This window comes from Coturnix japonica, chromosome 18, assembly GCF_001577835.2.
Source record: "Coturnix japonica isolate 7356 chromosome 18, Coturnix japonica 2.1, whole genome shotgun sequence".
In the NCBI taxonomy this organism is placed as follows: domain Eukaryota; kingdom Metazoa; phylum Chordata; class Aves; order Galliformes; family Phasianidae; genus Coturnix; species Coturnix japonica.
In genome coordinates, this window is record NC_029533.1 from 9,086,911 (window position 1) to 9,108,311 (window position 21,401).

The 21,401-nt window shown below is 50.0% G+C and overlaps 4 protein-coding genes across 10 annotated transcripts in view; 2 read left to right on the forward strand and 2 right to left on the reverse strand.

The window, feature by feature from the left end:
• ACSF2 (acyl-CoA synthetase family member 2) overlaps positions 1 to 8,455 on the reverse strand; it is a 31,654-nt gene extending 23,199 nt beyond the window's left edge. Inside the window, exons 1-4 of one of the 3 annotated variants that reach the window (XM_015880214.1) lie at positions 8,348 to 8,455; positions 1,933 to 2,128; positions 940 to 1,068; positions 723 to 776 (exon numbers count right to left, since the gene is read on the reverse strand). In XM_015880214.1, coding sequence (XP_015735700.1) covers positions 723 to 776; positions 940 to 1,008 — 123 coding nt within the window. In that variant the 5' untranslated portion in view covers positions 1,009 to 1,068; positions 1,933 to 2,128; positions 8,348 to 8,455. Of the gene's footprint in view, positions 1 to 722; positions 777 to 939; positions 1,069 to 1,932; positions 2,129 to 6,950; positions 7,087 to 8,347 lie in introns of those variants that run through there. The other 2 variants (XM_032448216.1, XM_015880215.2) reach the window with 2 other exon arrangements.
• Positions 8,456 to 8,470: 15 nt separating this feature from the next.
• Positions 8,471 to 12,533, forward strand: LRRC59 (leucine rich repeat containing 59). 2 transcript variants are annotated; one of them, XM_015880219.2, is made up of 7 exons: positions 8,471 to 8,748; positions 9,024 to 9,083; positions 9,497 to 9,655; positions 9,997 to 10,101; positions 10,788 to 10,860; positions 11,094 to 11,267; positions 11,747 to 12,533. In XM_015880219.2, the coding sequence occupies exons 1-7, from the start codon at positions 8,485 to 8,487 to the stop codon at positions 11,989 to 11,991; spliced, it is 1,080 nt and encodes a 359-aa protein (XP_015735705.1). In that variant the 5' UTR covers positions 8,471 to 8,484; the 3' UTR covers positions 11,992 to 12,533. The 2 variants fall into 2 exon arrangements, with proteins under 2 accessions (XP_015735705.1, XP_015735706.1); XM_015880220.2 differs by having other exon boundaries at positions 8,471 to 8,730.
• Positions 12,534 to 13,799: 1,266 nt separating this feature from the next.
• Positions 13,800 to 18,714, reverse strand: EME1 (essential meiotic structure-specific endonuclease 1). Of its 4 annotated transcripts, XM_015880208.2 has the most exons (8): positions 17,923 to 18,681; positions 17,726 to 17,853; positions 17,431 to 17,523; positions 16,854 to 16,972; positions 16,283 to 16,418; positions 15,677 to 15,792; positions 15,165 to 15,354; positions 13,800 to 14,678 (listed from the first exon to the last, which is right to left on the reverse strand). In XM_015880208.2, exons 1-8 carry the CDS (start codon positions 18,641 to 18,643, stop codon positions 14,502 to 14,504), a joined length of 1,680 nt encoding a protein of 559 aa, XP_015735694.1. In that variant the 5' UTR covers positions 18,644 to 18,681; the 3' UTR covers positions 13,800 to 14,501. The 4 variants fall into 4 exon arrangements, with proteins under 4 accessions (XP_015735694.1, XP_015735693.1, XP_015735696.1 ...); XM_015880207.2 differs by having other exon boundaries at positions 17,726 to 18,685; XM_015880210.2 differs by having other exon boundaries at positions 14,618 to 14,726; positions 17,726 to 18,702.
• Positions 18,715 to 18,762: 48 nt separating this feature from the next.
• On the forward strand, positions 18,763 to 20,188 carry MRPL27 (mitochondrial ribosomal protein L27). Its single transcript, XM_015880221.2, has 4 exons — positions 18,763 to 18,859; positions 18,988 to 19,110; positions 19,542 to 19,609; positions 19,754 to 20,188. Exons 1-4 carry the CDS (start codon positions 18,838 to 18,840, stop codon positions 19,958 to 19,960), a joined length of 420 nt encoding a protein of 139 aa, XP_015735707.1. The 5' UTR covers positions 18,763 to 18,837; the 3' UTR covers positions 19,961 to 20,188.
• Positions 20,189 to 21,401: the final 1,213 nt, after the last annotated feature.

Sequence of the window (21,401 nt, forward strand, 5' to 3'; positions counted from 1 at the left end):
GCATTTCCTTTTCAACTCTTATATTCACATAATCCTGAAATGAGGCACTTGAATTACTCCAAGAATCTCTATTTATTTTTCAGCAGAAGCAGCAATGTGTGGAATTTGACCGAGATTTGTGAATTGCTTTCATCTCCCAAACACACATTTTTGTCAAATAAACTGTTTACATAGATTATTTACTGGCTGCTCTCGTTATTTTCCCAGGATCCATCAAATCAAGAGGCCAAATCTACTCCAATAAACTGCTTTATTTGACAGTTTATATTAATAAACACCCTCTGGAGTGCACCAGAATGGAAGACAAGCAAATTCTGCTCTTCCCCTTCAGCGCTCTGGGCTTACACTGCAGCGTAAGATACTGCAGCAGCAATGCTGGCAATATTGCCATAAGAGGGTTAAATGAAGGATGAAATGGCAACTCAAACTACAGCCCAGCAACCAAATTCCAGACTGATGATGCAAGAAAAAAAACATCTCATGAAGCAGCAAGAAATCCTCCACTTCCTTCCAGACAATGCAAGAACTTGCATGGTGGTCTTGTTTTTGTATGGCCGTCACCAGCCCTGTTCTCTGGCTCTCCTTGCCTCTTCCTAATATGCTTATTTGTTTAACCAGGTCATCTCTCTGTACCATCTCCCTACTATTTCCTTTAACAAATTGCTGCTTTTATGATTTCTCATAACAAATCAAGTAGAATTAACAGAGAGTGCCATACAAACCTTCCTGATCACAAACTCCAGCTCATGGGCCTGATAGGCTGGATTCACAGATACCTGAAGGAAAAACAAGAAGGGTAATCAGAGTAACCTTACCTCAGAAACCCTCTTCCCTAACACAAACTCCAACAGGAAAGTTCTCACAGAGGCAGGTCACCATATTGTACTCCCATGTCTCCGTCTCCTTTCCCAACACACTGATAAAAACCCCAGCACTTACCAGGATGATTCCTGCCTGGGCAGTTGCGAACTGCATGAGAACCCACTCATATTTATTGGGACCCCACATTCCTAGCCTGTCTCCCTTCTTCAGGCCAAGAGCCAGAAGTCCAGCTGCTGCTTGGTCTACCTGTAAAATGCAAGACAAGCACCTGAGGATCATAAACATTACACGGCAGTGGATATCCTTCCACAAAGTGGAAGCCCAGATGGGCTGTCTGTGTGATGGTATTGCTTCAGAGTAGCTTTCCTCATCCTCTTCTTCCTTTCCCCTTCTAGGATAAGCTCATTTCCTTACTAAGCAAGATGACTTCCATTGCCATTATTTCTTGAATACGGGGGGTGGGCAGATACTGGCTTGGATGGCTCAGTGGTTTGGCAGTGGTGCTTGCTGTGGGGGCTGGATCAGCTGCAGAGCCTGGTGGGGAGCTGAATAAGATCCAAAGGCCTCCTCCTCTGGAAGGCACTAATAGGTGCAGACCAGGCCCCAGCACAGGGTGGTGAGCAGCAGATCTCTGGCTTGGCCAGGATCAGGCATATCTTCTCTAAACATTCTATTGGTTTTTTTAAGATTCTGCACTTGTTCAGGATTGAAGTCCAAAACCACTGGAGGTGACAAAGTTGAAAGTCAGACCAACGTGACCAACACAAGAGCTAAAGCCTGCTCCAGGTGGTGAAAACATCCTGACTCAGCTCATAGAAATTACTGCCACCACCTGATGTATTAAGTATGAAAGTTCATTTTGGAATATACAGTAATCATTTCATGGACGCTGTCTTCTCCCTTTGATCTGTAAGGACAAAGGCAGCACTCACCCACTGGGTGTTCGCTCTGGCAGTGCTGTCACTGCAGGCTCAGAGCCAGTGCAGAGATCCACACAGGACAATCCTTGCTCCTGAGCTAACCAATGAAACCAGCCTGGATTCCTCCATTAACACCAATTGCTGTCCCAGTGTATCTGTTTGGGCTCTCTGACATGAATGAGACACTCACCTCCTCTTTGAACTGAGCAAACGTTTTCCGAACTCCATCTCGGTGGAAAACAAAGGCGTCACGGTGGGGAAACCGCTCTGCTGTCTCATCCAGGCACTGGCCTACAGTTTTGTTTAGAAGTGGAATGTCTAAGGTCCCTTGGATATAGCTGTCAGTCACCCTATGGGATGCAGAAAGTGTCCCTGTGCGCAGGGCGCTGTGAAGGAAAAGAAGCTGTGAGACAGATACCAGCAGGGCTTTCTCTACTCTCACAAATGCACTGAGCACTTCAGGACCTACCCCACATAACACCAACTCACTACACAGGTGGTCACCTCCCAGCTCACCCGATTGACTTTCTAGTGCTGTAATGGAAGATACAAAGAATTTCGTACCCACGAGGTTCAGATCAGGGCTCTGGTTACAGCAGAGTGTCTTTTTTTAATATAACCAGTCATTACAGTGCTCCCAGTCTGGAGGAACCATCAACCCGTCTGCAGCACCAGCAGTATCTGTATGAGATCTAAAAGTCTGAGCCACTCATCCCTGGATCATCTTTGCAACCTCCCCTTGTGCTGTTCCAGCCTCGGTTATCAGCCCTGAGTGGCTCATTCCCATGAGGTGTGAGCAATGCATCCCACTGAAGTCAGCAGAGAGCTTTTGCTTTGCATCAGCTCAGACAGCACTCCAGTCAGCTACCACACGATCACAGCACAGCAGCATCCAACCCACTGGCCTCCCCGCAGCCATTGCATCACCTCCTTGTTCCCCCAGATCAAAGTGGCCATCCCAGCACATCCCTCACTCACCCCAAGCAGAGCACCTCATACCAACCACACCTGCAGGAACATGACTACAGTGGAGTTAAGACCAGTGCTCCTGTGAGATGCCACATAAATATGAGGAAGGTGGTTCAGTGCCAGCACTGATAAATCAGTGTCAGAGCTGGTATTATCTTCCTTAGATTTCAAAAGAACAGACACCACCCTGAAGGATGTTAGGCAAGATCCCAGGACACAAACATGTTTGCTCTCACTTATCTCTACATGTCAGAACCACCGTGAGATATTTCCCTCATCCAGAAAGAGAGATGAGAAGCTGAATTGGTGAGCTCCAGCAAGACACAGGTACCCTAAAGGGAACCACAGGCAGCCAATTCTGTGCCTGAAGATCCAAATGACCTCCAAAAGCTCTTGGAAAGCAGCTGCCCTGCCTGGAGATGCCCACAGCAGCAGTGCAGGCACACAGCACAGGACTGAAACCAAAACACTGCTCACCCATGGGGCAGGAGCCTGCAGCAGCACCAGGGAACATGCACTGCCCAGTGCTCAGTGTTTCTCTCATTCATCTGGTGGGAAATCTACTCCAAATGTATCTAAATATCAGGAGAGATTTTGGATCCAGCAGCTTATTGAGAGATTGTAACATTAAAAAGTGCAAATAATTTGGAAGGAAAACAGTGACAATGTTTGGCAGGGATGTTCATTATAATGGCTTCCTTCTGCTGGGAAGAGATGGCTGAGAAAGTTAAACAAAACTCGGTGCTGTGCCATTTTAACCTGTTCTAAAAAGACCTGTGGAGAATGAGACAATCTTATCCCAAAGAATAAAAACCTCTTAGGAGAGATCAAAGGAGCTGAGCTTTAACTGAGAGCTCCTAGCAGGGAAATGATCTGTGTGTACAGCACTAAGTGGGCTGCACATGTTTTACTGCCTCCAGGAGCAAAACCACAAAGAGTTTGCAGCCCTGGAGACTGCAGCAATAAAATGAGGAGCTACCAGAGCAGCGAGGGGAGAGAGCTGCAGGGCCAACAATGCAGGCTGGCAGGAGAGAAGAGGACATGCCCACAACAGAGACATCAGGGATGGAGGACAACCTGGGAGGTGCTTCAGCAGAGAAGGGCCTTGGCAGGAATGGTGTGACACAGTACTCGAGGGGCACAGAAGTGATACTGGAGGCCAAACTGGAGAAGAAACAGGAGAAGTAGCAAGAAACTGTGGGCAGAGCAGTAGTGAAAAGCATTTTAAAATCACTGAGACTTTCCCAGCTGCTGCAATCAGCAGAAAAGCAGCAAATTCCTCTGAAACCACAGCTGTGAAGGATCACAGAAACAAGCAAACGTGAAGCTATTCATAGAATGGCCTGGGTTGAAAAGGACCTCAAAGTTCATCCAGTTTCAACCCTCCTGCCACGGGCAGGGTTGCCAACCACCAGCCCAGGCTGCCCAGAGCCACATCCAGCCTGTCCTCAAATGCCCCCGGGGATGGGGCGTCCACAGCCTCCTTGGGGGAGATCCAAGTGCTGCTGTTCTTCTCCCTGGTTTCTTCCTCCTGCTCTGAGCCTTTCTCCACCCAACAGGCAGGATGCAGCCCTACCAGCACTCTGCACCTGCTGGGTCCTCTCCTTATTTTTCTCACCTACTTTCCTCTACTCTGGGATATTCCCAGGACAGACAGGGTTAAGCAGCACTTTCAGGCTCTGCAGCACTGCCCTTTGTCCACAGATGTGGGGCAGAGGAAAAAAAAAACAAAACAACAGATCACCCTGAGATCAAATTTTGCCCATTTGTTATGGGATCAATGCTCTGCAAAGCCTTTGTGCTAACTGCAACCTAGAACTTGCTTTCCTGCCCATGAGAAACAAGATTAACATGGGGTTACTTCCACTGCCAAGTGGGGTTCTGCCTCCTGGCTGGCACAAGTCGAGCTGTTGCCCTTGGGTGCAGCTGAGCTGAGAGCAGAGCAGCACAGCCTGACCCTTTCCACACTCCTTGTTAGCAATAGTAGCACAGCTCCGCTCTGTTCAGGCAGCCACTTCCCACAGCTTAGTACAGCAGTTCACACTGCGGCTCTGAGGGCTGCCCCAGAAGGAGGGAGGATATAATCAAACAAGCAGAAAAGAGAATTGTCTTTTGTTTCAGAACTCCTGGGCTGGGCACATATAAAGGCCAGGAGATGAAAGCAAGCTCCACAGAAGAAAAGCCTTTGATAAGAGCTGAAAAAGCTCTCCCTAATCCACAGATGAGTGTTTTTAGGGAGGCAATAAAAAGCACTGCAGTTCCTGCCATTCACTCTGGAAATGGTGAGCTGTCAGCATGTTGCTGTGGAGCAGTTTTAGCAAAGCCCCTTCCATACCTCGCACTGTCAGAGCAGGAAACCACAAACTGCAGGGTATCACTGGAGACTGCAATGCTCACACCTCCCTATAGCCAGGGCACCTCCAGTTCCAGTGGAAGCAGAGCTCATCTCTATGGTGACGCTCCACATTTCCCCACCAGCTGCGCAGAGAAACAAGTGAGCTCCCTCGGTCAGCCGGGGTCAGGTGAGCCTGGGGGTCAGCGAGCAAAGCCGACCTGCTTGTGCAAGAGCACTTTCACCGGGGTCACCTGGAGCGCAGCAGGCTCTGAGCTGTGCTGTGCTGGGAGCTGCTCAAGGCTTTCATAGACCGCGACCCTCCTGGGACACAACCCAAAGGAACCGTTACCAACCGGGTAGAAAAACACATTTGGTCTCACATGTTCCCTCAGCACGGGGCAGACAAAACAAAAAGCAGAAAGAAAAGTGGAGAATGTTCAATTGAAATCCAGACCCTCCAGCTGATACAGTGTGATCCATGTGATTTCCTGCCCTCCTGAGCTGCATGCACAGCCCTGCACTGCTGCCAGTGAAGGTGAGACACCCACAGCGGGCAGAACAGAACTGCCCGATTCCTCCCAGGCCTGTGGGGGCCCTGAGGGGGGGGGGGAACCTCACAGGGGTCAGATCCCCACAGCCCATGTATGAGGGCTGGTTTTCAATATGAGAAGGAGCTGAAAAGCTCTTCATGCGAGTCCCAGAAATTCCCCCGCACAGAAAAGCTCCGGGGCCTCATCCTCACTCCTTAACACACAGATCCCAACCCAGCAGACGGATCACAGCCGGCCCAGAAAGCGCTCCCACCCAGCAGGCACCCATCAAACCTTATAAAGCAGTCTGGATCAGCCCCAGGAGCTGCGTGTGATTAACCCTAGCCAAGGTTTTACAGCCGCTGACATAAGATAACCAGATTCATTTCTCATCTTTTCCCATCTCTGCAGGAATCACCACTCAGGGCGGTGTGAGCTCACTGCACCGCGCACGTGGATCGGAACCGACCCAACTGCAGAGCTCGGACCTGGGGAAGCTCCGGGCCGCCACGTGCAGCTCCTCATTCGTGCAGATCTGACACGGCCACCTTCCCAGAGCAACGAGTTCTGGGTCTTTTGTATAAAGCAACTGCAAGGAGAGTGGTGAGCCGGCACTGCTCGGCGCTGCCTTCACCTCTTCTTTGCTCTTTAACGCAGCGCAGTTGGCTGCGAGGTTAATCACCGTTTGATTACTTTGTGTTTGTTGACTTTAGTCAGAGGGATGGTGAGTGTTCACAGAGTGCTCGGGTTTCAATTCCAGCAGACCGGCTGTGCTGTCCCGTGTGAGCCTTTCCCTCCTGCGCTGGTTCTGCCCAAAGCACAAGTACCGCTCAGTGCTAAGAGCAGAATTTCAGGCGTCTTCACGTTACTAGAAAGTTTATTCTCAATACTCGGTGCGAGTCACGGTTCCTGCCACCCAGCTTCACCCGGAACGCTGGGCTGGAGTCCAACCTGCAATCAGCGTTCTGTGCTGCTGCCCTCCTGATCCTCTTTAGAACAGATGTTGAGACGGTACCTCCCCATCACAGCGCAGCTGAAAAGAATTACCTGCATGCGAACCCTGCTACTTCTTAGAAGTCGCGCCTCCGGGTAGGATTAGAGGCAGAATTTCAACTAATCCTTCCAAGCATCTCCGAAGCCAATTGCTTTCCCGTCGCCGTTTTTCCCAGGAGCTCGTTTCAAAAGGCAGCGTTAAACAAAAGCAAGAGCCGACCAGCTGCAGAGCTCGGAGCCACGGCCCCGCCGGCCCCGCACCGCCCTGCCCAACAGCCTCTGCACGGCCCCGCAGTCCCCCCGTCCCCTCCATCCCCCTCACCTTGCACCCGGCCCCCGGTAGCTCCCCCCCTCCCCCCCACCTCCCAGCCCCGTCCGTACCGCGCACGCAGGAGGAGCAGCCCGCGGCGGGGCAGAGCTGCGAGCAGCGCGGCTGGAGCCATGTGTGCGGTGATGGCAGAACCGGGGGGGCCGGGCCACCTTCCCGCTCCGCTCCGTACGCGGCTCCGGTGGGGGCGGTGCGTGGCACGGTTCGGCCCGGCCTCCTCAGCCCCGGTTTGGCCTCGCCTGGCCCCGGGGAGGGCAGGGCTTGGCTTGGCCGGCCTCGCCCCGCAACACCCCGGCCCCGGAGGAAGGAGTGGGGGTGGGAGCTGGGACCCCTACTCACCGCCCCCCACCACTGCCAGGTAGAGCAGGTTGCAAAGAATCTTCTCTGCGTGAGGTATCCCATTAGAGCAATGGGGGACGGGGATGCTGCGTGTCCCAGGGCACGGCCGTGGCTTCCCGGGATCCCTCCTTTCCTTCCCGGCCACTGGCTCGCTGCTGACAGCACTGAACCCCGCCGCCCTGCTCGCTTCCCTTCCCAGCTCCCTGCCCTGCAGCAATGTCCCTCTGCTCAATCCCAGCCTCAAGCACTACGCTGCAGCCGCCCTGAACCCTACAAGCAAACCCAGTGCCTTGGCTGACACGGACTTTGCTACAAGGACTGAAATTGACAAGGCAACCAGCGCTGCTTGCTTCTGGTTTTCTGCATCTGTCAGAGCTCTATGAGTCATTAATTGATTTCAAGCCTTATTCACATGAGTTATCACAGTTACCACTTCACTAACAGCTTTCAGCACTCCCTGGCTGTCTGTGCCCCACCACATGCAAACAGAGCAGTGAGGAGATGCAGAGCTGGGCACGCCAAGGGAAGGGGGAGGCAGCACCCAGAGGAGCCCTGCAGCACACGGCAGCACTGACACAGGCGCAGAAGGGCTGGCGTGCATGGCATTCCTTGTAGCAAATGACTGATGGACTCTGGGCACTGCTGGGAGCCGGGGTATAAATGTGGTACCAGAAGGTAACCTGTGTCTCAAACATCACACGGCCATTAACCAGGCGGTGCCACCAGCAGTGGGCTGAGAGGTGGCCTGATTCTCACCCAGCCACTGACCTGCAGGACGATCACTAGCAGTTCATTTTGCAACCCCTCTGCCCAGATGGGCACCAGAGTTCAGCAATGGGAGATGCACAACAGATCTTATGAACAAGGGCATCAACACTGGCTGCAGAGAATCTCAGAAATCAAAGCTATAAAATATGCTCACAGCACAACCTCATCATGAAATGCTGATTGCAACCAGAGGAAAACAAAAATCAGTGTCCGTGATAAAAACAAACAAACAACAAAGAGGTGTAAGACCTCCTGTCCCCAGCACAGATCTGCCCTCTGAACAAGTAAGTGCACATATGTCACAATGCGTGTTTGGGCTCAGAAACTCAAAGCTTGTCCTCACCATAATCCCGTTACTGGGGAGCTCTGATTTGGTTCTATCTCAGGAAAAACTCTTCCACCGACTTTTCTGGCCGTGGGTCACCCGGGACAAGAACAACAGAGCACTTTGCTGGCGGAGCTTTTGGATCAGAGGAGAAGATGCAGAATTCCTCCTCGCAGAGCGGAACGCCTCGGTCCAGCTGCAGCTCCCGAGAGCCGAGTTCGGTGTCCGTCCGGTGGCGGCGCTCCGGGCCGGCAGGGGGCGCTGTGCAGCTCCGCGGTGCGGACGTGGACGCGGAAGTGGCTGGCGGGGCGGCCATGGCGCGGGGCGGCGGCAGGGCGAGCAGCCTGAGGGACAAGTTGGACGGCAACGAGCTGGACCTGAGTCTGTGCGGGCTGAGCGAGGTGCCGGTCAGGGAGCTGGTGAGCGTGCGGGGCGATGCCGGCTGCGGGGCAGCAGCGCCGTGACCCGCTGTGCGGGGCTGGGCAGCAGATGGTGCCGGGTCTGTTTGTCAGCGCTGCCCGTCCGTGCCAATAACTGCGGCTTTTCTCTTTAAATAAAGACACAGTCCCGGCTGCCGGCCCGTCGGGATACAGTGTAGCTCCGCGGAAGGGCCGATACAAAAGTAGCACCTTCCAGAAGCTCTCTGTGCCTGCACCGCATCCCTGCGCTCATCCCGTACTTCTCTCCCTTTCAGGCTGCGCTTCCAAAAGCGACCGTGCTGGATCTGTCCTGTAACAGCCTGGTTTCCTTGCCGGTAAGATGCCCGACCGCCCTGTGACGGTGGAGCAGGGCTGGTAGGAAATACCGGGCAGGGCTCCTTAGTGCTCCTGCAGCCCTTGGCTCAGTGTGAGCTGGGGGCTGCTGCCAAAGCAGGGCAGGTAACGAGGCAAACATCAGCAGCACTGAGCAGAGAGTGCAGAGCCCTCCTGCCAAAGACCCGGTGTGAACACAGAGCGGGTCCAGCAGCCGCAGAAATCCAGTTGTTTCAGCTGTATTGCTGCTCACCGCCATCTACATCACTTTCCTGAGGCAAAGGGAGCGGGGGGTTCTCCCCCACCCCAGCTGTGTGGGAAGCTGAGGATCTGTGGCCTGTATCAGGTGCAGACCCTCCAGCACATCCCCGCAGGCCGATGCTGAGATGCTTTCCCTGCTTTGTGCTTGTTTCAGTCAGATTTCTGCAGTTTGACGCACCTGGTGAAACTGGATTTGAGTAAAAATCGGCTCCAGCAGCTGCCCGTGGACTTTGGGCGCCTGGTCAGTCTGCAGCACCTGGACCTGCTCAACAACCGCTTGGTCACGCTGCCCGTCAGCTTCGCACAGCTCAAGGTAAAGCCGTCAGCCGGGCGGTTACGTAAAGCTTTGGGATGCAGCCCAGGGTCTTGTGATCCTGCTCGAGTTGATTTCTCTGGTGAAGCATCCATCCATCCTGCTGACTGCTAGTCCAAAATCCAGCCGTCTCTGCACCGCAGCCCGGTGGAAATTCTCTCCCATCTATTGAGAGCACCGAGCTCGCTGCTTGTCCTCTGTGCCCATTTCATCATCCTTGGGAAAACCGAGTGACTGCTTCTGCTTTGAATGTCTTAAATAGCCACGAGTCTGTCGTGCTGTTTGTGGTCAGCTGCCTGCAGTGTGCTCTGACAGCCTGTCCTCCGCGTCCCTTCCTGCAGAACCTGAAGTGGCTGGATCTGAAGGACAATCCCCTGGATCCTGTTCTAGCTAAAGTAGCCGGAGACTGCCTGGATGAGAAGCAGTGCAAGCAGGCAGCGGTCAGGGTAAGGAACCTGCCTGCTCTTTTACTCTTGTTTCTTGTCTTTGGTGGCGATGTTTCTTCCTCTCTTTACTGAGCAAGCTCTAAAGTTCCTTCAGCCAGTGAGGTGCCAGTTCTCTGCACTGATTTTACTGCATCCATGGCTACAGAGAAAACAACTGAGCTGAGCGGGACTTTCCTCCCTTAGTAGAATTAAGAGGACTAAATGCTGCTTTGCTGAGGAACTGAAGGCACAATCAGACAAAATAACTTGTGTATAGGCTTTGTTATACTCTACAGTATAAAAATCTTCATAGAAATATTATGGGAAGCCATAGGGTCATGTAAATAGCTGTTGCTGGGATTCGTGGAGTAAAAATAGTTAAAATATGTACTTCTGTTACTGCCTTGCCATGCTCCCGTGAAATAGTTCAGTCTGATGAAACAAGCTGTTCCATGATCCTCTGTAACCGATAGCACCAGTTTTCCATATCATTTTAAAGCAGAGACCTCTGTTTCTTAACTGCAAAGATTCATGTAGCAAGACTTCCCTTCAAGTCATCCCTGCAGGGCTCAGTCAGCTGCGGCCATCAGAGCAGATCAATGGTCAGATCCTCTGATCCTTCAGATACGCTGCAGCCATTCCGCTCTGAACTCCCCCCACCGTGAGCCTTGTGCAGACATCTCAACTTGTTCTCTTGGACCTTGAAGGTACTGCAGCACATGAAAGTGATCCAGTCCGAGCAGGATCAAGAAAGGCAACGAAAGCTCCAAGCAGAGCGAGGTAAGCACGAAGTCCTCACGTGCACACTGCTGAATTCTGCCCATAGAAATGATTGCCAGCAGGCAAATAGCTGTAACTATCGGAATTCTGAGCAGGGTAGAATGGCTGGGTGGAGAAAGACAACCTGGGACACTATGCTGGCTCTTGCCTTCCTGCCAGAATCATAGGATGGCCTAGGTTGGAAGCTACCTTAAAAATCATGTAATTTCAACCCTACTGCCATTAATCCCCAGAAATGGAAAAGAAGCGTGAAGCAGAACAGCGAGCCAGGGAGGCTCAGGAGAGGGAACTGAGGAAGAGAGAGAAGGCAGAAGAAAAGGAACGCAGACGACGGGAATACGATGCTCAGAGAGCTGCAAAACAGGAGGTGGAAAAGAAAACTAAAAAGGAGACTGCGCAGACCCGAAGTAAGTAAGAACTCCACAGGGAGTTCAGGTAAAGTGTATTTTAATGTCTGCATTGTGGAAAAGAGTGAACAAGACCACTGGCACAGAACTGCATTATGCTTAACCTGCATTATAGCTTTGATAATGCCAGACTTGCATTCATGCAGCTCAGGTACTGAGTGAGACCAGGAGTGGGGGAACTGCCAGATTACATTTCATGAAGTTCTGAGTGTTCCTATGAGCTTCCTTTCCACTCATTTAATCTTAGATGTACTGAACTATGGTTTAAAAACAGATCTTGTGCAGCACACGGATGCTCTACTCCTTTCTCAGTTCTTCCCATGAAAGCAAGTCTCATGCTTTTCACCTTAAGTAATGAGTTTTTTGAGAAAACGTGAGCATAGCACAGGCTAAAAAGCATGATGCTGGAGCATCGCATAGACTGTTAAGGATATCTGAATAATTCCTCACATTCTGCCTTGCAAACATTCTTTTTGCAGAGCCTGCCTCCAGTTCTCGCCCACCTCAGCCAGCCCGGCACAAGCACTCGTGGTCACGGTCGGTGCTCAGGGTGTTGCTGCTGGTGCTGCTCTGCATCCTCTGCACTTTGGCTGTCTGCAAATTGACAGAGCTGCAACACCAACCACTGTGTGTCAGTGTGAACACTCTGTATGAAGACGTAGTTGCTGCCGTGCAAAACCACAAAACCCTGCAGAACATGCTACAGCAGAACTCACAGCAGTGATCGTCCTGGATGGGCACTTGCTTTGTCAGCATCTCCTTTCACCATCCACGCAGCCAGAATTCCTATGGAATTGTGTTCTGATGAAACTGCTTTTTATCCGTCAGCATTAATTTGCTGGTCCACTCCGCATAGAGTTATTGTTTGGATCATCGTTGCTGTGCATGTTTCTCAGTTGGCCTGTCACTCCCATCATCTGCCTAGATTAACTTAATACCACTCACCTCCAAGGGACTTACACTTAGATCTGAAGACACAGAAAGATGTCAATTTATAGGAGTGGGGAAAAAAGACTTTCAGTTACCTAGGTAGTTGTAGCTCAGTAATGGAGGTATGAGTTTTTTTAATACATATCCATTTCTCGCTCTCGTTTCTATTAGTGCTAAAACTGATGACATGGCTGTATGGGAGTATTATATGTAGGCCTACTCCAGGACCAATTACATTTGTGGAATGGCTGTGCATCTGTATGTTGGAGTGAAGAAGCTGATGTACTATTGAAAGAAACTGAATGTTTTCAATATAACATTTTTTGCATCAATTTATCTGAAGTGAGTATTTATACTGCTAGCACAGGATCCTGTTTCCTCTAATTAGGTACCTAGAGACAGCTAAAACTGATTTCTGACTGCGTACAGTAATCACTCGTTTTAGCCAACTAGGACCAACAAAGGAGCTACAGCTCCATAAGGGCTTCTTGCCAGCCTGCAGTCTTGTCAAAAAACGTGTGAGAAGGGGGGGGATCTGACACATACAGACAGGAGTGAGCTGCTGCAGCAGCACACAGCGCTGGGTGGCACTGTTGCAGCAGCACAGCCTGGCACAGACTCACCTTGGGGATGTTGCAAAGGTTGGGAGGTTTGGCACATTGTCTATAGAAGAAAACTCAGCCGTGTGAAGGCATAATAATTCTAAATAATCTCCACACAGAGGAAAGCCAAACAAGTTTGTCATATCCTCACAGGGTTCGTGATTGTTAAAACAAGTTGAAATGTAAATGTAATGATGTAAGTGCAGGTTTCAGAATAGCCATGCTACAAGCTCCACAAACAAATACCTGTGTTTGTCACCTGATCTACTCCCTCTTTTGTAATACCTGGAATGACTGCTGACTGCATTATCACACTGACACGAGGAATGGCAATTCCTCTGTTCCTCTGTTATTGCACTGTTACAAGTCATTTATACCATTTCATATCAATGACCAAGGTCATTATTGAAACAGTAAACCTCCACCCTTTCATGGCTTTACGATACACCTGTACTTCTCTCATTACCTTTCAGAAGAAACCAACAGCATGGATTTAAAATAGAAGGACAGAGAGGCTTCCCATCCCTCTGGCTTAGCAGCACATTGTACAATTTTTCTAAGCTTCCTTGAAACAGCTTTAGGTTTTGGTTTTGGTATTTAACTCATCCTTTAAATGTCATTGTTTACTATCCAGAAACACAGCAAACAACATTCAAAGCAACATACCTGCTGGTCAGCACCTGGCAGCAGTCTGCAGCTCTACCATCTACAAGAGAGTCCTGCTTAGGGCAGCAAATGCACGGCTAATAAGATTTGTCGCTTTAGGTCAGAGGCACCTACTGGCCACACTGAGGCACCTGCTGTGTATAAAGCCACTGTAGCTCATGGGTACTTTTTCCATTTGAGGTAGCAGTGTTCCAAAGGGTAACTTCCATGTATTGAATGCAGTTCAATTCATACTCAGCACTCATTTAGTGAGTGCCTCTGTAGCAAAAGACCTCAGCTGTCCCTGTGCACACCAGTTCTGATGGCTCTGTGGAAAGGCAAGCATGATCCTCAATCTAATTAATAGAAAGCTTTTTCTGCCAACTGTTTAGACCTCATAATTCCAGCACATATAATCAGATTTCAAGACCCTCCATAGATTAAGCTGTCTGGAGACTGAATCAGGGCAGTCTAAATTTAAATCTGAAAATTAGTCTTACTCATTCCCATCTGGCACAGCAGAAAACAATTAAGAAAAAAAAAAAGGTCTATTTTGTGAGGTAAAGTTCTTTCCCCTCACCAGAGCAGGTGCTGGGGGCAGCACTACGCTGTTTGAGCCATTTGTCACACTGAGAAAGGAGAAGGTATCTCACTGGATACCAGTAGAAAACATTCAAAGGAAGACATGCCAGGATCACAGAACGACTTGAGGTCGGAAGGAACCTCTGGAGGTCATCTGGTCATGCCTGTCCAAAGTCCAGGAAGTGCATTAAGAAATAATTAAATTTCTATAGAAAATTATTTATTCCCTTGGAAGAATTCTTGACACATAAGAAAGGCACCACCAGTACTGTAAGGCATGTCCAATTCATGCTGTTATGGAAGACATTCAACATCTTTCTTGTGTAAACTCCAGCAATTCAGCAATTTGGTCCAGTTTCCTTCTACCATGATAAGGACTGGAAGTGCTTCAAGTCTTCGAGCTACAACTGAGGAGTCCACTTCCCAGAAGGAAGATGAATACAGCCAGAGAAACCATAAGATCTTCATTTTGGGGCTATCCAGTGACATCCAAATAGAGATCAGGATCGAGGGAAGTCATCTGCAGATAGATTCGTCTGGAAAGATCAGGTCCAACCCGGCGGTAGGTGGCCGTCACACCGGTACCGCGGCGCACAGGGATGTCTGCCAGCATGTTTTCCCTCTCCTGCTCTGACGAGCATTTACTGTAGGCCTACAAGCAGCACGAAGGAACGACGACATCATCTCTTTGCATCCATTGCTCAAAGAAAATGAATCAATAAATAAATCCTACACACCTGTGACAGCTCCACACTTTCACAATGAAAATACATTTTTCACCTGGGTTTGGAGGCAGTCACAGAACCCAAATTACTGTGGTCAGATAGAACAGGTTAATAGAAGACTGTGAGGTGTGACACTGCAGTAGGTAAGAGTGGACAAGTAAAGCAGGGCTGTGTTACTGTGATGTCACTGGCAATTTCTTTGGCTTTTCTCTCTGAAGGGGAACTCTCACAAGCTCCTCAGTTCTGTAAAGCTAAAGCAACATGTACCAAGGAACTGAGTTTCTTCACCACCTTACTAAACACCTCACACAGAATCCTCGTGTCAAAGCTAACACAAAGTTAAACAACTCCTACCATTCTTAAAGCAGCAGTCTGTCTGCACACAGCCCTCAGTACGCAGGAGGCATCCTTACCTGGACTAGAAGCTGAGGAGAAGGGTATGCAGACACAACAGCCTCAGCCATCTCCCCGCTGACCCGGTTAAATTGTTGTATCTGCCTCTTCCAAACTTCCAGGAGACCCTTTCCAGAATGATCCACTTTCACACCTCTGCACCACTTGTTCTCTAAGTAGAAAGAGAATCCTGTATTCTGCTGCTCTCGTCTGTGGACAAAGGATGGAAAAGCAAGTGACTATCAAAAAAAAAAAAGTTGCTGTTCCTTTTCATCTGTGGAAACAGCTGAGCTGTTCCTAGTCAGTAACGTCTCAGTCCCTATGGAACAAAAGCTAGTACTGTGGAGATTAACTCAACTTGCATTTCCTTCCCACTCTTAAAATCAGCCTGAGAACAGGACCTTGACTTAACGTCAAGTGAGGCTACAATTTGAAATCGAAGTCTGCCCTCACCCCTGCTATTTCCTCTTAGTAAGCCTGAAAGCAAAACCTCTCCAAAGAAAGCATAACCAAACATCATCTGCTTACTCACTTGAATGGTGCTTCAGCTACAGCTTTTGTGAACATAGCGGCAAACTCTCCAAGTTCCTCCCAGCTCTCAAAAAAAGTGACTTGGACACGTGTGCAAAGCTGCAAATCCACCAAGGCCTGTAAACATCATTGAAAACAGCAGATGGAACAACTCATCCTCTTACATCAAACTCCATTCATGACTGAAGCAACAACAACCAGTCCTAACATCTTGGTGTAAGTCACACCCATTCCTATTTTGGAAACGGCTTAAGGCAAAGTGTTCAGGGTTACTTTGCTGCTGTTTAATAGTAATTCAGTGCCAGATCAGCTGGAAGATTCCCATAACATGCAGGCAACTCACCCTGGACAGCAACAATTGGCTTTACCAGTAGGCCATGAAGTACAGGAAATGCTAACAGATTCATTTTTCACTTCCAGAATCAAGGTGAACAAGGCATGTTAGCCCATGAAAGAGCAGGTTTATAACTGAGAAGAAGGGAACTAAAAGAGCTCTGCTGATTGTACATAAATCAACAAAAGCTGAAGATCCCAGTCCTAAAAAGCATGTGATGGGGTCGAGTGTTCAAGTAGTGGCAGACAACAACTGCAGACTTGTTCTACTCACATCTTCCACATCCAGTCTGGTGATCTCCAGGCCAGGATGATTAACTTGTTTCTTCCTCTGATCTCCCCCATCTTCTCCCTGGCTTCTATTCACTGTTGTCTGTTGCAGTCTCTTTTTTGACTGAGCTCTGAGACATCTAAGAGAGGAAGATCAGATTGGGAATTCAGAAGGGCTGGGCTGCTGTGGAACATAAAACAACTCAGTACCAACACCCTGTGTTAAGAGAGGCTGAATCTGTAGAGAAGGTCTATTAAATACAAAACATTACATCTGACTAAGAAAATTCCTCTCTGCTGCATTTATTTATTTATTTTTAAGCCACAAAAGCCTTTCAAGAAAGTAGCTGTGAATACTTTTGACACCCTTGCACACTTCCCAAGATATTTATTACTGGGCAATGTGGTGACAAGTCAGATAGACCTTTGCTTCTGTTCCTATGTAAGAGATGTGGGACAGTTCTGGATGGGAATTCTTTATATGCTCCAGTCTTCGCCAGAAGGAATTGATGTAAAACACTTGCTGCCTTTTTAAGTGAAACAACACCGACATATTTGAGGAGAAAAATTCTAACCTGAAATATTTTTCTACTTCAACAACTGTTAGAGCCAGAATTTTCCCAGGCATTTTTTCCATCACACGAGCTACAAAGCTCTGTAAAGTCTCCTTCTGTTCTGCACAGCCCCGGGCCGCCTGCAAAGATCAATAGAAAAAAGGAGTGGGATCATTCCGAGTTGCACAGACAAGCCCAGCAAGGTATCGCCCGATGTTGCGGCTAAGTCTCAGCATAAGTGAAGTTCTGCTCCTGTAGCCTCAGGTGCCAGCAGACAGCGCTTCATCTAGTAACAAGTTACAGTAAAGAAAACAATAATAACAAAACATACAAAAAGCCCCACAACATACTTGACCTGACAACATCTATTAAGATAATGTTACTTCTTAAAAAGCCTCTGAAAAACAGTAGCTAGGAAAGAGAGCTTGCCAGAACTCTGCCTTAGACAATCTCAGTGTTTTTAATCAAGTACAGGCTTCTAAAAATCAGACTTATGACTTACTAAAATCATAACTTCCAACTGAAAAGGGACAGCAAATACCAGCTGCCTCTCCAGAAAAGCACATTGAGACAGCACAAAACTCGTAAGCAGACTTACTTGCTTGTAGCTATGAACCATAGACAGGAACTCTTCCAAGCCAAGCAGAACCAGGAGATTTGGCTCTTCTGTCCATTCATTACCATCCTCAGCCTGCCCAGATAAAGGAAAACAATAAAAAAAACCAGCCAAGCTAACACGCTGTTTGCAATTCAAAATCAAAGCAGTGCTCTCAACTTGAGGTAGGGAAATGGTTTAAGGAATGTTTGCTTGGGATGCTAAAAACAATTATTATCAAGTGCGAACAACGTGGGAAGAAAAGGGCAGCAAGAGAATCAAGATGTTGTCCCCGCACCTGAGCCAACACTGCCTTCCTCCTCCAGGTAACGCTGCAGGGCACAGCCTGGCTCTCCACCACACACGAGTAATTTGCAGCCTGCAAAGCAGCGCGGATCTGTGCTCCACCTTCCAGCTGTAAGAGAGCTGACATGGGCACACGGGTCAGGTTCCTGCGGCAGGAGCTGCCGTGAGGCCGGTCGTGCTGCCCGGTACCTGTGTCCAGCACGGCACTGATGTATTTCTGGCACTGCCCCGGCCGTTGCGCCTTCAGCACTTGGCCCAGCACCTTCCTCCTCTCTCTCTCCTCCTCCTGTTGCCTTTTCCGCGCTTCCCGCTCCTTTCTCCTCTCGCAGCCCGCCCTGCAAACCGCCCCCCGTTCCTGCTGGCTGTACTTGGCTTTCTTCGGAGGGGGAGATGCTCCCTCACGTCCTCCGCTCCCCGGAGCCCCCTCGGGCCGCTCGGTCACAGCAGCTGCGGGCGGTAACGAGTGTCCGCCGGCACCGGGCGCACTAACGGGGCTGACGGAACGTCCGTCGGGCGGCAGCAGAGCCGAGTCCCCGCCATCATCCACCAGCAGCAGCTCACGGCGCCCATCGCTGGGACAAAGGCCGCGTCCCCCCGCTCCAGCCCCGACACCCGCCGAGGGAGGAACCAGCCTCCGCCTCAGGCGCTCGGACAGCGGGGCGACCTCTACCTCGTCCTCGCTATCGCTGCTCAGCACCACGACGCCGCCCCCCGGCCTCACTGAGGGACACGAGGCCCCGGCGGGGGCGGACCCGGCAGTGGGGAGCGGCTGCAGCAGAGCAGCGAGGGGCGGCAGCTCCTCAATGGATGGCGGCAGCTCCTCGATGGATGGCGGCAGCTCCTCAATGGATGCCGGCAGCTCCTCCATGGATGGCGGCAGCTCCTCAGCGCTGCCCGCGGCCGCCGCCATTTCCCGCTCACGGGGCGGCCGTTGGAGCGGGCGTTTGGCGCGCTGCGCGCTGACTGGCCGGATCCCGAGCGCGTGCGCCTACAGCGGGAGCTGATTGGTCCGAGTGCGCGTGCACGCTTGTGTCCGGACCAATCGCTTCTCACCGCCCTGGAAGGGGAAGGGACGGGGCGGTGCAAGATGGCGGCGGGGTAAAGATGGCGGCGTGGGGGCGGCGGGGTGAGTGCGCGGCGGGACGGGGCTGAGGGCCGGGATGGTGCTGAGGGACGGGACGGAGCCTCTAAATCGGGAAAGATAAACCCCAAACGTTCCTTCACGTCTGTGTTGTTGTTCTCGTTCCCTTCCAGTCCTGTCGGTCTCTCCTCCGGCGCTGACCGCTGTCCGATGGGCCTCCAAGAAATCCGGGGGCAGCTCCAAGAACCTGGGAGGCCGCAGCCCCGGGAAGCGATACGGGGTGAAGAAAGTGGAAGGTGGGGCCGGGCACTGACACTCCACGCTGCAATAAGGCGCTGTGCGTTGTACGTGTTTACAAAGGGGAGAGTTACGATGTGGGGAAGCCAAAGTACAGATTAGTGCAGCAAAGCGCTTAATAATTAGTGAGTTTGCTCATGGAAACACGGCGGTGTTAAAGGTAATAGAACAAATGGCTTCAGCAAATAGAAAACACCTTGTGCTCTAGAAGCAATCTCCTCAAAGACCAAAATTGCATTTCCCCACTGTTTATCAATTGCCCTCTGTTTCCTAATGGCATTTTCTTTTAGGTGCTTTTTGCGTTTCGGTTCTTCCATAGACAAACCCCACATACAGCTCTTTAATTCCTGGAACTGTTTGTTCCTCTGCCAGCCTCAGGGCTTCAAGGAGCTCCGTTTCTCTGTGGTCTGATTCTGCCGCTCTGTTGCAGGTTCATTTGTGCACGCAGGCAACATTCTGGCCACCCAGCGATTGATCCGCTGGCATCCAGGGGCTCACGTAAGTAACAAACTTTATTTCAAAACCTGAAGCAGCAGCTGCTACTGAAGCCAGGATATCACACAGCACAGACAGAGCATCTGGTGTGCTGCGGTGAACGACCTCCAGCCTTTACTTTCTAACACCAACCTGGCTCTTTTACAGGTGGGGATGGGCCGGAACAAGACACTCTACGCCCTGGAGGATGGGATTGTGAGATACACTAAGGAGGTGTACGTACCCCCACCACGCAGCAGCGAGAGCAGGGAGGTGATCTGCGCTCTACCCAAAGGTGCAATTCTTTATAAAACCTTCATCAGTGTCATCCCTACCACAGAAGTAGGAAGTTTCAAGTTGGTCACCATGCTCTGAGTCTCCTGTGTGACACAGGAAGGGATGGGAGGAGGCAGCTGGGACAGACCACTGCTGCTGGACCGTTGTCTGAAGATGACAAGGAAATTCTTGCTCTGAAATTAACTGTGCTTTGCTCTCTTGCTCCCAAAGCACACGTAGTTGGTGTTGAGACATTGAAATCATCTGCTGGCCATTGTAAGAATGTTCAATAAATGCACTGGAGTGCTTGAGAGTCTTGACTGTTCATAGAATGTTACCTGTGCTTCTTCAGTTCGCCTTCCCCTGTAGAACCTGTTCCATTGTTCCACTGTATTAGTTCTATCTAGAATCACCCTTATGACAATACTTGTACTAATCGTTCTATCTATTTTTACTCATTTTGAGTCACTGCTGCTATATTTGTTTCTTAGCTCTAAGATATTACAGAGGAGGACAGATTCCAGCTGTACCTAACTGCATCCCAGCAAGCTCGGTTTCTGCTAGTATCTAATTCACCGCACTGATCAACTGAAATACCTGGAAGCGTTCTGTTTATAACCATGTGAGGCAATTCTGTGCTCATAGAGCTAATTTAGAGCATCTGATAAGAGGCACAAGTCTGAAATGGCATTTGAAACTCAGCAGCTGGAGGTGTCTCATAAAGCCATAATCCAGAAGACTTTTCTTTCTGTCTTTCCTCAGTCATTCCATGACCGCTCGTGTTACTTCAAAGGAGGGAGCCTGAATGTCTTATGGCCAAACTGATCTCATTTTATCTACAGATTTGTAAACAATTTGAAGCATTGGCTTTACAGTAGAAAACAGGTTATCAAAATTGGTAGTGCAGTGACATTAATAGATTGTCTTCATTACAAAAGAAGACAAGGTAAAATGCATCAGAAATGTATTTCCACCTTTGCTTTACGTTCCCCATGGAACCTCTGGCCATTTTGCCCACCCTGCCGTCCTTTCCCAGGTTTCACACCCAGTTGTGCAGCTTGTCTCAGTGATATTTGCACACAGCGCTGCCAGCGACACAACGCCTCCAACCTCGAGTTCCTCCATATCTCTATCTGAAGTTCATACAAAGCTGCTGCAAACTGCAGAGGAACGTTGCTGGGAGAGCAGAGCAATGCTCTGATGCAGATTCGTTTCTTCATTAACAGGTCAGGATTTCCACTTGGTATCTGATACATTGATAAAGTAAACAGCTTGATATCATAAACAGATGAAGTAGCTCAACACGACCATCAGAGGTCAAACACCGGGTGTGCTTGGCAGTACCTGCCACTCCCTCACAGAGGTAATGATCCACCAGCCACCTCCAGGAGCTGAGCAGACCTTCACCTTTGCTTTGCCCCTTATGCAGAGCAAAGCAGCTGGTCTGTTGCTGATCCGCTGCCTTGTGTTTGGCAAAGGGAAGAGCAAGCAGGCATCCCTGGTCACTCCAGTCAGAGCTCTGTGGTTATCTCCGTGCTGC